Genomic DNA, 14,449 nt, shown 5'->3' on the forward strand with positions numbered 1-14,449 from the left:
CTTTTGGTGCTGCTGCTGTTGTTGTTTTTGTCCGTCCCATAGTAGACCTTTTGAATAAGTTCTGCTCATCATCAATCGCGGACCAGACGGTTTGTTTTTCCACAATTTCCCAATTTTTACAAGCAGCCGAACCGTTGGGAGAGTTGTGGAGCAATGTGGTTTTCATTTGGTGTGTGGGATTTTTTGTGGGTGTGCACCCGCAAAAAAAGTCTGTTTATGTTTTTCAAAAGACCGCTTTCCCTCCGTTTGTGCCTGTCTGGAGCCCAGCCTCCTCCCACTAGCAAGCTACTCAGAATTCCAAAGAATCATAAAAAACATTCCACATGACATTTTTCCGGGAATCTGATCTCGATCCGTAGTCCTCCTGGCTCAGTGGCACGCGTGTTTTTGGAAGCAGGATTTGATACAGGGTGTTCTCCTCTCCTCTCGGTGTGTGTGTGTGTGTGTGTGTGTGTGTGTGTGTGTGTGTGTTGTGTGTGTGTGTGTGTGTGTGTGTGTGTGTGTGGTGTGTGTGTGTGTGTGTGTGTGTGTGTGTGAGTTTCCAGGGCTCTGGAAACGAGAGAAGCTGGTATAATATTGGTCTGATCTGAGACTCTCGGGAGCGCTGCCACGGCACGCTACTCAATACCTCCAGTCCTCCGGCAGGAACCTAAACAAAACCAGCAGGGGGCCCCAGCGGGCCCCTGGGTCCCAGCCCTGCATGGGCTAAGGGGCCCCCGGACCATTTGTTCACGCCTCCCATCCCCAGGGGTGTTAGGGGGCGTGGCCGGGCACACTCCTATTCACACCTGCTGCTGCCAGCAACAACAAAAGGGACCGGATTGCCAATCCCAATCCTATCGCTCCTTTAATTCATTTCCTTTTGTGCGACTTTGAACGGGATATCGGATCCCGACCAAGGCCGCACCGTTAGCAGGGTTATTCAGCGACTATGAGGGAGTGAACGCAGAGACCTCCTCCCGTGGTGTCACTCCTCTCAGGGTCCCTGGTTGTCGTTGGACGTTGAACAGAGCCCCACCGAGGCGAGGTCATGTCCATACAACCTGGTCAAACAGTAGCCCAGACATGACACGCGTCCTCGGCTCGCTCCGCGTGAAGGCCGCCCTACGCAGACTGGCTAACACTGGTGGTACACAGGGAGGGATGTGTGCCCGGGCTGAAGCCAGAGTCGGGGCAGAACACTTACGTAACCGTGACTACACACCAGCTGGCTTCCCTCTCGTCTTGGCTCTTCTTTTTCCATCTTTTATTTTTTCTGCCTCTGCCCGGCAGGTTCTCTCTTTGATGCGAGCGCTCGTCTAACACTACTACTTGTTGAGGCAGGGTTTACATATCCGTCTGTCTGTCTCCTCTCTCTCTGTCTCTGTAGTTATGTCTCTGTCTTTCTGTAGGCTCCATGGTCCTCTTTCTGTCTCTCTGTCTCTGTCGCTGTTGTTATGTCTCACTGTCTCTCTGTATGCGCCGCTCAGTCTCTCTATCTGTCTCTCCCTCCCTCTCTCTCTCCTCTCTCTCTCTCTCTCTCTCTCTCTCTCTCTCTCTCTCTCTCTCCCTCTCTCTCTCCTCTCTCTCTCTCTCTCTCTCTCTCTCTCTCCTCTCTCCTCTCTCTCTCTCTCTCTCTCTCTCTCCTCTCTCTCTGCCTGAGCTTAGGAATTAATTGAGTGCTGAGGACCCACACACATTTCCTTCCTCCCTGTTCCAGCCTTATGTTTGTATTACTATGATCAACACTCCCTCTTTTGCCAGGGACACTGTGCTTTAGTGGTGTGCTTCTGTGTGTGTGTGTGTGTGTGTGTGTGTCTGTGGGGGGGGGGGGGGGGAGGGGGGGATATGTGCTACTGGGAATGTGTGTCTGTGTGCTTGACTTTAACTGGGATTACAAGAAGACACTTCTGAGGAAAAAAGCCTCCGTACGGAAAACACCTCCCTATTCTGTCAGCTCAACAGCCGTTGTCCATCACAGCTATAGAGTAGATAATCTATACCTCCAACGATACCGTCAGTATCCCCCTTCGGTGTGTCTTCTGAGATACCCTCCAGATACACAGCCCTCCACCCTCCACACTCCACCGGCTGACCAGGAAACACGTATGGTAGATCCCCAGCCGGTCCCATTCCACTGAGACATATCAATGGCATTCCAGACATTTCAGCTGCAGGGTGAAGGCAGAGCGTATCTGAGGAGGGAGAACAGACCTTTCTCCGGCCCACCGTGGCGGAGGGTGTGAGTGATCGGAGAGAGAGATGAGAGGAGACTGTTCAACTGAAGTTCAACTGTCATCATCTTGTTCTATAATCTATAATTAAATAGATGGATAGATAGATATCTTTGTTCTCCCCTATAAAGACCCCAATGCTAAAGTTAATAAATTAATTTAACTGTTCAAAAAATTGGGGTTGAATAGTTCGCCTTCTCAAGTAGCCTACTCTGTTGTTAACGCAGAGACCAAAAAATATATTCTCACTTACTCTCCGTAACAGCTTCAACTCGAATCATAGTTCAACTTTTGGTTCTTTCTTTATTCATCCTTCCTTGATTTCATTTTCCGAAAAGCTTATATTTTTCTCCAGAAAGCGATATGAGCTCCTGGTTGATCTGAGGCCAGATCGTACGGACGTGGCTTCAGCTTTCAGTTCCTACTCTCCTCTCCTCCATCTCCTTTCGCTCTCTGTTCTTCTTTTATCTCTGAATCAACAAGCTTAAGTCTGTCCGTACTCCCTGAGCTGGCTAGCTGTTCTCTGTTTTGGTGATGTTTATCTCCCTGTGTCTCCTCATGTCCCCCTACTCCTCAAGTGGAGGGGGGGGGGGGGGGGGCTAGATCAGAGATTAGAAGGCTTGGAGATCGAGGGAGACTTGAGGAGAACCTCCAACTGCCGTGAATTCCTTCCCCTGACTGCTGACTGTAGGGCCACTGATCAGCATTGTTTTGAGGTGCCCTGTGAGTTTGTTTTGCGTTCCATTCCAGATGTCGCTGTGGGGGAGTAGATTACGGGTGCTACCACTCAGGTTTTGATAGCCGTAGCCAGTGAAACCGAACGCTTTAGGCTAACTCTCGTCGCTGTTTAGACAGCCTAAGCCTTTGTTTCAGGTGCGGTCTGTCTTGTGTTTTGTTAGCGTGCTACTTTCAGAGGCTAGTGACCGGGTACGTTTAGGTCAGGAGCGCAATGACCTAACTGCTGTTCCTGACTCCCTGTGTTGGATAACGCAGACGGGGCTCGAGCTAGGCTCCCTGTGAACGAAGCATGGTTTCTCCTGCAGATACAGTACAGGGATTACAGAGGCTGGGTGGGCGGGGCACTGGGGTTCAAATCAATCCCAGATGTCGCCTCACTATAACGGAGGGGGGCAAAGGGTCATGATGAGGCCCAGCTGCCCCATGGGAAATGTAGGCCAGGGCCCCTTTGGAATCCAGTGGTTTCTTCTCTTCTTGTACTTTAATTGGTCCTCCTTTTTGTCTTCTTTAAAACTTCCTGACACAGAGTTCAGTGCCCAGTGCAGTGACTTCAGATTCGCTGTGTGGTGCTCTGCAGACGACGGAGGCTCCGATGAGATTAAATAGCACCTCATTAAGCACCCGGGGAACTCGGGCTGTTATACTTCCACTCATTAAAAGTTCAACGTTTTTAGAGGCATCCAAAAGGCAAAAGTACTATTAAACCACTTGGTTCATCGACATGCAGTGATACCAGGTGTGATTAGTAATTCAACTTCAATTATTTCACGAAGACCTATGGTCTCTTTGCTCCCTTATTCATCATCCATACAGTGGATGCATATGTGAGCAATTGTACTGCAACTCCATGGAAGGCAGTGAATTCCTTGGCATCGGCCTACAAAACATTACCCCAGTAGTGTCAGTGAGCATCAGCCTTGATGCGTTCACGTACCCTACATTACCGCAGTACGTCTCCTCCGTGTCTGGATGTTAGCGAGGAGAGCTACAGGGTTTCAGTCTTGATGCATGCACTTGATGCATTATTTTTTTTAAATGTGGTCGATAGGGTTTAAATGTGGTCGATAGGGTTTACATGTTTAAATGTGGTCGATAGTGTTTATATATGGTCGATAGTGTTTACATGTGGTCGATAGGGTTTACATGTGGTTCGATAGGGTTTACATGTGGTCGATAGGGTTTACATGTGGTCCATAGTGTTTAAATGTGGTCCATAGTGTTTAAATGTGGGCGATAGTGTTTAAATGTGGTCGATAGGGTTTACGTGTGGTCCATAGTGTTTAAATGTGGGTGATAGTGTTTAAATGTGGGCGATAGTGTTTACATGTGGTCGATAGGGTTTACATGTGGTCCATAGTGTTTAAATATGGTCGATAGTGTTTAAATGTGGTCGATAGTGTTTACATGTGGTCGATAGTGTTTAAATGTGGTCGATAGTGTTTACATGTGGTCGATATTGTTTAAATGTGATCGATAGTGTTTACATGTGGTCGATAGTGTTTAAATGTTCTTTTCCCTCACTCTCCACCTCATCCCTAACTCTCCACCTCAAGCTGGTGTGTAGTGAGCGTTCCTGGCACCGATTGGCTGCCGTGCATCACCCAAGTGGGTGCTACATATTGGTGGTGGTTAGTGAGGTCCCCCCTTCACTTTAGGCGTCTTTGAGTGTTATTAATTATTATTATTCTTCATGTTTAACCTCTGTTTTCCTTTTATTCCTAGTCTGTTTTACATAGTTTTGAATGATGACTATATGCTCTGTAAGGTGACCTTGGGTGTCTTGAAAGGCGCCTCTAAATTAAATGTATTATTATTATTATTATCAACCCAGTACGTCTCTCCCTCTGTCTTTCAGCGAGGAGAGCTACACAGTGATCGACTACGCCCTGAGGGACCAGATCTGGGTGGGCCCCAGCCAGGCGGAGGACCACAACCTGTCCCCTGTGCGGACCACCTCAAGCATGCTGAGCTCCGGCAGAGCGGCGCCTGCCACCTCTTCCGCCTGCGTTTCCGTAGCAACCACTCGGGCGACAAGGTGCCCATGGTCCTGGGGGTGGAGTCGATGTGAGTGCTTTGGTTGTCACAAGTGGAATGAGTGTCGATTGTTTACTCTCTCTCTCTCTCTCTCCTCTCTCTCTCCTCTCTCTCTCTCTCTCTCTCTCTCTCTCTCTCTCCTCTCTCTCTCTCTCTCTCCTCTCCTCTCTCTCTCTCCTCTCTCTCCTCTCTCTCTCTCTCTCTCTCTCTCTCTCTCTCTCTCTCTCTCCCCATGTTCTACCGCCAAGCTGTTCATCGCTCCCTCCCCTGAATCTGCTCCATCTCACCTTCCTTCTCGCCAAACCGCAGAACGCCTCCATGAAAGAATCACCTCTATTTATCTTGCCCCCCCCCCCCTCTACCCAGAACACAGAAAACTTTTATTTTGAAGTTGCATAAAAAAAATCCGCCCCACCTGGGCTCCTGTTCCTCCGGCCTTATTGTTCCTGCTCTGCCTCACACACACTCATTAGTGAGTCGCAGGAGTATTGCGTTTCGTCTTTCATCGGAAGGCCCGGGCTCCGAGCCGCTCTCCTTCCCCCCCTCTAATTGGTAGCCTGGGCTTTTAAAATGTTGGTTATGGAGGAAGCGGAGGCTTATTGCGGCGGCATTCATCACTCTTTGAACACAGAGTGTACATAAAGGCAGACCGAGGTGTCGTCTGACTTGATGGATGTGCCTTGGGAGGACGGCGAGGTTTTATCTGTGTGGTTGTAGTTCTTTTGGTTTATGGAGACGTGTGGAAGCGTCCTGTGGGTCTGAGTGCACACAGTGGAGGTCGGGTTTAGCTGGCTTCTTATCGGCTGTGGTGGAAACACTTTTGCTGGGAAATGCAGATCCCTGAGTCACAATAATGGCAAGGTCCCTGGAATGCTGTAGTTAAGCGATGCAGACAGACATACAGACAGACACACAGATACACAGTTACAGACACTCTCTCTCTTTCTTCCTTCCTCTCTCTCACACTCACACAACACACACACACACACACACACACACACACACACGCATCTACAGGGATCATGTTGAACTTCACCCCGGTCTGTTTGTCTTGCGTATTTGTAAATGAAAAGGACTCATGCGGCTGCATTTGCTCGCGCTTAAGAAAACACAGAGGTACGTTCATATAGTGCTCCCTCAGGATTGTTTTCTGGGGAGGATTTAGAGAAAGCTCAGAGAGAGAGGAGAGCGAGAGACCGGTTCCTCCTCATTCCTACCCGCCATCTGCCCTGTGCTTGTTACGCACCTCTCAGCAGCCCGCCATTTCTGCTCCTCTACTACTGCTAGAAATCATATTATAAATAATATAGTCATGAGTCAGTGTATGTTTTCCATACATATATATAGATAGTTATAGTTATAGCTGTAGTCATACATAGATGTATAGGATTATAGATGGATGGATACATATATTTCTGTATTTGTCTACTATTTATTTAAATATATATATATGTTTATGTTTTGCTCTTTGTTTGCATTAAGTTCCTTAGCAACATGTCTTCTATCTTATGTCTGGATGAATATTGAAGGCGTGCTACCCCGCTACTCGTAGCACTACTTGCGGTAATGGGATGATGTAATGCTGCAGGATGTTTTGAAGCTGCACTGATCAACTGGTCGGCTATTTATCAATGTGGGGCTCTGAGTGGGGAACAAGCAATGGGAGATGTGGCTGTTTACTGACTGATCTGGCAGAAAATAGCCCCCTGACTCTTACACTCTTACACACACACACACACACACACACACACACACACACACACACACACACACACACACACACACACACACACACACACACACACACACACACACACACACACACACACACACACACACACACACACACACACACAGGGGGGCTCCCCCTCAAGATGCTGCTGTCATGGAAACTCCCCAGACTCCATAATTTAGGACGCCTTGCTTCGGGCCCCTTGATACAATTGTGTGTGTGTGTAAGGGGGGGGGGGGGGGGAGTGTGCTCCCACTGTAGACCTGAATGAGCGGACAAGAGGAACCCCCACCCTCAGCAACTCTTCCATTGTGAAAATCGGTGGTTAGAAATCGTTGACGCAGTTGCCTAGCAGCGGCTCATTGTTTAAACGGGCCCCTTCTCCCCCCATTGCCCCCTCCCGACCGTGTACCCTAGTTTCTCCATTATCCCGGACCTGTGTGTCATCCCCCTGGACCACAGTTGGTGGGTCGGCTTGGTGGCTCAGTGTTGCTCACCGCGGCCCTGTGTCCTCTTCCTTTAACCGCGTCCACGTCCAGAGCTAATGTAACACGACGTGTGCAAGGAGAGCTCCCATTCTCCTCACCATGCTCTCACCCGTCAGCTGTTCCTCAGCAGAGCCCGACAAAAAGGTGGATTAAAGGAAGATTTACTCGGCCCAAAAGGACTGTAACAGGAAACGTGTATCATGTCTGAAACGCGTGTCAATTTCACAGTTTCGGTCGCAGTTTCGCCATCACTGCGATGCAAGTATGCAGACAAACGCTGGAGTCAGATCCTGTCAAAGTGACTTCTTCTCCCTCTTTACTGTTTCCTGCTCCCTCCTCCCAAACGGATCCCTCCAGGATTAATGCCATCCTATGTTATTTAATTCCCCCCCCCCGGCAGCTGCTTCGGAGAGAGAGGACTGTGGGAGGTCTGGGGGCAGGGCGCGCGGGGCGCTAGGGACGGCTAGCTCCGTTTGTTAGCGGTTGGTTAGCGCCAGCGGTGATGTCATGTGTGAGGATGTGGAGACAGAGAGGGCAGCTGGAGTGGAGATGGCACAAGGATCCCTGTGTGGAAGTCAGACACATTCGCAGACAAAACACACAAAAAAATACAACCACTGGCAGCAGAGAGCCAGCGGGAACGGCTGAGGCCCTCATCCTGTGTGTGTGTGTGTGTGTGTGTGTGTGTGTGTGTGTGTGTGTGTGTGTGTGTGTGTGTGTGTGTGTGTGTGTGTGTGTGTGTGTGTGTGTGTGTGTGTGTGTGTGTGTGTGTGTGTCCTCCTGACACTAACCTGTCGGTACATGATCAGCCAAATTAACAATTTTGACATCTGACAGGAATTTGAGTGAGTGAGTGAGTGAGTGAGAGAGAGAGAGAGAGAGAATGGACTCCCCCCCGCCCCGCCCCGTCCTGTCCGGCCAGTCAATGAATGGCTCTTCTCTATTCAGAGAACATTGCTGCCACAGACGTTTTGCAGCAAAACAACCTCAGTCAGTCAGTCAGTCAGTAACGCGGCCGTAATGGGCAGCAGCAGCGGTTACGTAACGTCCCCAAGCCCAGACGAGACGTTTGTGAGACATATCAACTGAAATACACAAACAATAGTATTCATTTCCACAAACAATCTTCCATGGTACTCTTGGTACGCTGTTGTGTTTACTACTGGGCGACGGGAGTACCGTAGTTTGGATGGCTTCGGTCCATTGTTAGCCATTGTTTGAGGTGTTTTTGTTTGTTTTGCTACTATGCTAATCCCGGGGCTTGTGAGAGAGCGAAGACTCCGGTTTCAGTAGTCTCTTCCCAGGCGCTTTATCCCCCACACTGGTCAGAGAATAGGCCCGAGGTTCTTGTGGATCAGAACAACAACCCCGGCCTTTATGTTCGGTTGAAGAGGAAGGCGTAAAACACGTTGTCGACACGACAGCAGCGAAGGGTTTGCGGGAAGCTGCGTCGCCATGGCAACCGGTGGCCTGGAAGCCAGGTCGTGGACGTTTTTGGCAGACGAGGGCAGGGAAGATCAGGAGCGAAGTGTCACTCGGATCCTTGGCCGTGTCTCCGTGGTTTCACACTTCATTTCGCCCCTTCTCGCAGAGAACCGGAGCATTCAAGAATCTTTGAGACAGGCACTTGGGTCTGTGTCAAAGGTGCTTGAATGCTCCGGTTCTGTGCCTGCCACCGAGAGACTCTAAATAGGCCTCTTTTTACGTTTTAAAAGGTGGGAAGGGGGGCACTATTTGCGTGCCTGAATGTGTACACATGCACTATTCACACACGTCTGCATGTGTACACATGAAAACAGGATGCGCACACACACACACACACACACACACATCTAGGGAGGCTTTTTCACCACGGGAGAGTTTTGGTATGTGCCATCGAAGACATCTCGGTGACACTTGTGCATGCCTGTGTGTGTCTGTGAGTGTGTGAGAGGTTTAGTGTGCGTCCTGATGTCATGGCAAATGGTGTGAAAGAGTGTCACTATAGACTGATACAGTGCCTCAGCTGTTGTCTCCCAGCGTGGGAATGGAGACAGGTACTATCTCCATGGTGCGTATGTGATACGCACAGATATACAATGTTTGGCTGCAGCTGTCAAAAGGGAGACATTTGTTAAAGAGGCGCGCGTGTGTGTGTGTGTGTGTGTGTGTGTGTGTGTGTGTGTGTGTGTGTGTGTGTGTGTGTGTGTGTGTGTGTGTGTGTGTGTGTGTGTGTGTGTGTGTGTGTGTGTGTGTGTGTGTGAGAGAGAGAGAGATTGTTGTACTTGAGTGTATTACAGATTCATGAGGTTGAGGCTTAAGGGTCCAGGTAATGTTGAGGTGTTTAAGGGTTTCTGTGACCCCACCGTTTCAGCTGGAGCTCTATGAAGGAGGGGGTTGTGTAATGACCCACAGCAACTTTTTGATACTTTTTTAGCACCGTTGTTTATGATGAGTGACGTTGGATGTGAACTCCGCCACACACCATGGCGTCATACTGAGAGTTTACCCATAATCAGATGCAGAGATGACCCAAAAATTAACCGCAACTAACGCAGAGCTCCAGAAAACCACACACAACGTTGGGTTGCTCTACAAGTGTCTGAGAAGCTTAACCCTCTCTCGGACGCTGCCTATACAGAGCCTGCTGTCCGGGGCTTTAGCTAGATGCTATTTCAACTTGTGCTACCACGTTGTCTGGGGAGCTGGGGAGAGGCTAGACCAATTCAAGCTGCAACTCCTCTCTTAAAGTGGACCAATAAACCATACTAACGGAATCCACTCTCAGTTTGTCAGTGAGTAAAAGGCTTGTATACACGAGATCCCTGATGCTATGCAGCACAGTAGACTCTTTCAGAAAAAAACTAACAAAGTTGGATGTGGTTTTTGATTGTGCAGTTCTTAGGCCAATTACATTTCTCCTTGGGCACATCCTGTCCGTGCTGGTTAAGTTGTCCTTTGAACCGACAAACTGCCATCCCCATCAGCAGCACATCAAACAACTCTGTCAAACACAATAGACAAAACAAAGGGATGATTCTCTTTTTCGATTTTTTTGTATTTTAGGAATACCTCAAAGGAATACCTGAATGCACTGGCATATTGATCCATGCATTCTCGGCTTCTCGGTTCAGCGAGTCCAACTCCGTCCGTGACGCTGATGTCGTGCAGCCTTATTCAACTCCATAATGATCGCTCACGGTGAGCGGTGGTGGGTCCATTGTGAGCGCCGCTGACTGGGGACTTATGTTTACGGTTGAAGAGCTCAGTTCGGGACCGCGGCGGAGGAGGAACACAATGACTTAGCGCTGACTCATCAACTCATTTGGCCACTTCAAAGGCCCCGTTAGGAAGTGGGGCACCAATGCCCGTCCCCGGCTGCGTGTGTGCGTGTGTTTGTGCGTGCGCTCGCTCCCCTGTCCATCTGCCCCGTGTGGGCCTGTGGCGATGAGTCACGACTAGGGGTGATAAGCTCCCCTCACCCCCACCGTTCTCCCCCTCCTCCTCCATCACTACCGTGAGCAGGTGTAGCGGAAGGAGGCAGAACCAAGTGGAATCCGATCTCCTCACCTCCACCCTTTCCCTCACACACACAAACACACAGACATTTGCATACATACACACACACACCATACTAACACACACTCACACACAAAGGCTAGAGCAGGTCTATTCCACACAGAGAGACGCTCTTTGTCCCTCCTGTGCGGCTGAGTTCTTTGGGGCTCAGAGCACACCTCTGTTCTCTGCTGGAGAACAAACAAGAGGGGGGGGGGACACCAGATACTCCCAGGGCAAATGAGCCACCCATTTGTCCTGTTCCCAGTACATCTACGGTCTACCTCTCTCTCTCTGTTTTCTTTCTTCTCTTGCTTTCTTTCTTCTTTTCTTTCTTTCACTCTCCGTGCCGTTTCTCTTTCTTCTCTGAGCCGTTCTTACGTGCATGGCGGCCTGTGTTGTTGTATTTGTGATTTACTGGACCTGCTCTGTGTCTGTTGGAATCTGCCAAGTCTACAGTAGAAAAATGTACTGTAGACTGACCTGAAGTGTAAACAAGTGTCTGTGCGTTTGTCAGAGTTGTTGTGAGACGCAATAAAGCTTTCCAATGTGTCAAAGCCCTTTACAGCTTCCCAAACAGGTACTGATGAATGTCATGTGTGTGTTTGTGTGTTGTAGGAATGAACGTGCTCGCTGGACAAGCGCTCTGGGCCAGAACAACAACAATAACAAGAACCAGGACAGAAGTAGTGAGTACACCCGTTACCCGTCTTAAGATCCTCCTCCAAGCCTGTGGCGCCATCTAGTGGCAATCAAAGAAATTACCTTAAAATGAAAAAATTGAAATAAATATTTGAACTTGATCCTTAACATAATTTTTTTCTCAATGTTCTGTGTAAGTTTATATTTTAAATAACCACATTTCAGTTAAAGGGATGTCCACCAGGAATGATACCTGGTGTAATTTTAACCAGGAGGTTAACCTAGTGTCATGTTGACCCAGGAGGTTAACCTCGTGTCTTATTGAGGCTAACCTTGTTTCGCGCTGAGGCTAACCTTGTGACGTGTTGAGGCTAACCTTGTGATGTGCTGAGGCTAACCTTGTGTCGTGTTGCTCCAGACGCCATGCAGGTGGAGGTGAGCCGGACGTACACGGCCAAGCAGCCAGACGAGCTGTCCCTGCAGGTGGCCGACGTGGTGCTGGTGTCCGAGACGGTGGAGGACGGTACGTCCACACGCTCGGTCGCACTCACACCTTGACTTAGCACCTGGATGTCACCTCTGATACGAGTCTCACCTTCCATTATGTTCACAGCTCACCTCACCTTGACCCAGTGGAAGCTCAGTCCTCAACTTATTATACTTTGTTTGCTGTGTAGTCATTGTAGGGAAAGTTAACTATAGCTACGTGTATTTTGATACAGGTCATTAACGGGGCAATATTATGCCACCAGGTGTGAGTCGACCTAGATGTATGATGGATAGATCGGTCCACCCGCCTACCCAGAGGACTGTAGCAGATGGTGCCCATCTATCCATCGCACATCTAGGTGGACACGCCTACTTGTGATGTCACTAAAACACAGGGAAAAAAGGCAGTTTCAAACGGCTTGTGATGGTAATCACACTCACACCTGGTGGCATTATATTAGCCCTTTAATGAGCAGCCCAGGATTAGGTGTCTTGCCGAAGGATGACTGCTGACTTTGCCGTTCGAACCCACTACCCTTCGGCTGGGATTCAAAAGTTGAATAAAGATGATGCAATAGAAGAGATTAAGACTCGGCAATACAAAGACTACAATAAGGATGATAGACATAAGAGTAATCTGTCTAAATGGCATCCGCCATGAAAGCACAGACCTGTTGCTCCCGGTGGATACATGTTCCCCTTTATGTCCAGCGGACCTCATTGATGTAGAAAGGCCTCAGCAGATCACACAGATCGTGGCTCATCAGAACCAATGAAACACCCAAACCGACGACTCAAACTGAGCTTCGGCGACATTTCAATGGCTTCTCTCATCTCCATCTCTCTCTCTCTCAGGTTGGTACGAGGGCGAGCGACTGCGCGACGGGGAGAGAGGGTGGTTCCTGGCCGAGTGTGCCGAGCCAATCACGTGCCAGGCCACCATTGAGCGCAACATGCAGCGCATGGACCGCCTGCAGGGTCTGGAGACCAACGTCTGAGGAGGCTTAACGCCACAAACACTCTTCTCTCTTTGGGTCGAACCAACACTCCGCTTCCCTGAGGGGGACAGGTGGTCCCTGAATCCCATCACTGACTTGTCCATAAGCAACACACAAATCTAACAACCCTTTTATTGTTTTACCTTCATAATGGAATAACAAACCAGTGGCTTTACGAGAGACCTCTGCACTAGGGACGCAGGGAGGCCTGTGAGGACAATGAGGGCTTGATTTAGATAATTGTAGAGGTTAAAACACGTTTTAGAAACAAGTGTGCGCCAGAACAGTTGACTAAGCACCAGAGTCTGCGTCATCAAATTGGGTAGAGTGTTTCCCGCCCTGTAAATCGTTGAAATTATTATCATTACCATTATCTGGAAATCTATGGCAATGCTGACAGTGAAAGGAATCTAAACCAATTCCCTTAAATAGAGCATTTGTGCAATGCAGGACAAATGATGTTCTGCAGGAAAAGCAGCTTTCCTTTGTAGAAACCGAGATGGAAAAGATCCAACAACCACTATGATGTTGTGAAATTAATTAAATGTGATTTGTAAATGGAAATGAACTCATTACCATGTAAAGCACTTTTTTGTAAATACTTACTATAGTTAATACTATAAATACCATATCTTCTGGGCTAGTTGAGAGACTCGTATAATATTCCACATCCACACTAATGAAGAGGGACGATGCATTTTGGAATCTGTCTTCGCCGTACTGTAATGTCACCGTTCTGTTTTAAACGCTAACTACAGGTGTATCCGTTGTATATAACCTTTATTTTGACCCGGCCTGTTTATAATTTGACTCGCAATGCTGAAAGAGTAAATATGTATATAATGTGTTACAAGTAAGATAAAACTATGTAAAACTGTCGTGTCTTTCTCCTATCCAGCATGTGTTCAAATGTGATCATTCAGGGCAAGCCATCTTCTAGATAGTTTACACAGGGAATTGTCCCCCTGAAGATCACGCCACTAAAGAATATCAAACAGACATTAGGTGCAATGCCCTGCATGGGGTAGGACAGACATCCGCCCATATTTTAATATTAAACCCTCTTTGTAAGCTAACTCAGGGAAACCACACTACAGACAATCTCACATCTGCAATATTCTCTCCTGTAAGGTATAACCTCATCTCCTCCACAGGTGTCGGCTCCTCTCCCTGTTCCCTTGTAAATCACTGTCGATATGTATACCAAAACGAAATAAACGCATTAACATGCATGACGATCTATATGAATACAGATGTATATTGTAGAGGCCTGTGATTATGAAATGCTTCAAAGTTCAGAGTTTTAATCTCTACCCTCCTTGGTGAATAAAAGTGAAATCGCATACAGCCTGCGCGTGTCTTTGTCTCGCTGATCTGTTCATCCCAGAGAAAAAGTCCTCTGTATCAACCGTTTACCGAGAGGTCTCCGCTGGGAACGATGAAGAGGTGGTCGGGACGTCCCCGTCTCCGAGCCGTTCATCCCTCAGGCTGTCTGCTACCTTCTGCCCGTGTCCTCCTCGTCCTCGTCTCGTTCTAATGAGCTCACGTGAAGTCAAGGTACTCTGAGCTCTCCTTTAT

General features: G+C 48.5%; 1 protein-coding gene across 1 annotated transcript in view; it reads left to right on the forward strand.

Annotated features, from left to right (window-relative positions):
• LOC132475049 (rho guanine nucleotide exchange factor 26-like) overlaps positions 1–14,214 on the forward strand; it is a 23,854-nt gene extending 9,640 nt beyond the window's left edge. The window contains 6 exon segments of the mRNA XM_060076015.1: positions 3,127–3,140; positions 4,781–4,919; positions 4,922–5,015; positions 11,361–11,431; positions 11,803–11,907; positions 12,729–14,214. Of these exon segments, the coding sequence (XP_059931998.1) occupies positions 3,127–3,140; positions 4,781–4,919; positions 4,922–5,015; positions 11,361–11,431; positions 11,803–11,907; positions 12,729–12,871 (566 nt within the window). The 3' untranslated portion in view covers positions 12,872–14,214.
• Positions 14,215–14,449: the final 235 nt, after the last annotated feature.

Source organism: Gadus macrocephalus, chromosome 16 (genome assembly GCF_031168955.1).
Source record: "Gadus macrocephalus chromosome 16, ASM3116895v1".
NCBI classification, from domain to species: Eukaryota; Metazoa; Chordata; class Actinopteri; order Gadiformes; family Gadidae; genus Gadus; species Gadus macrocephalus.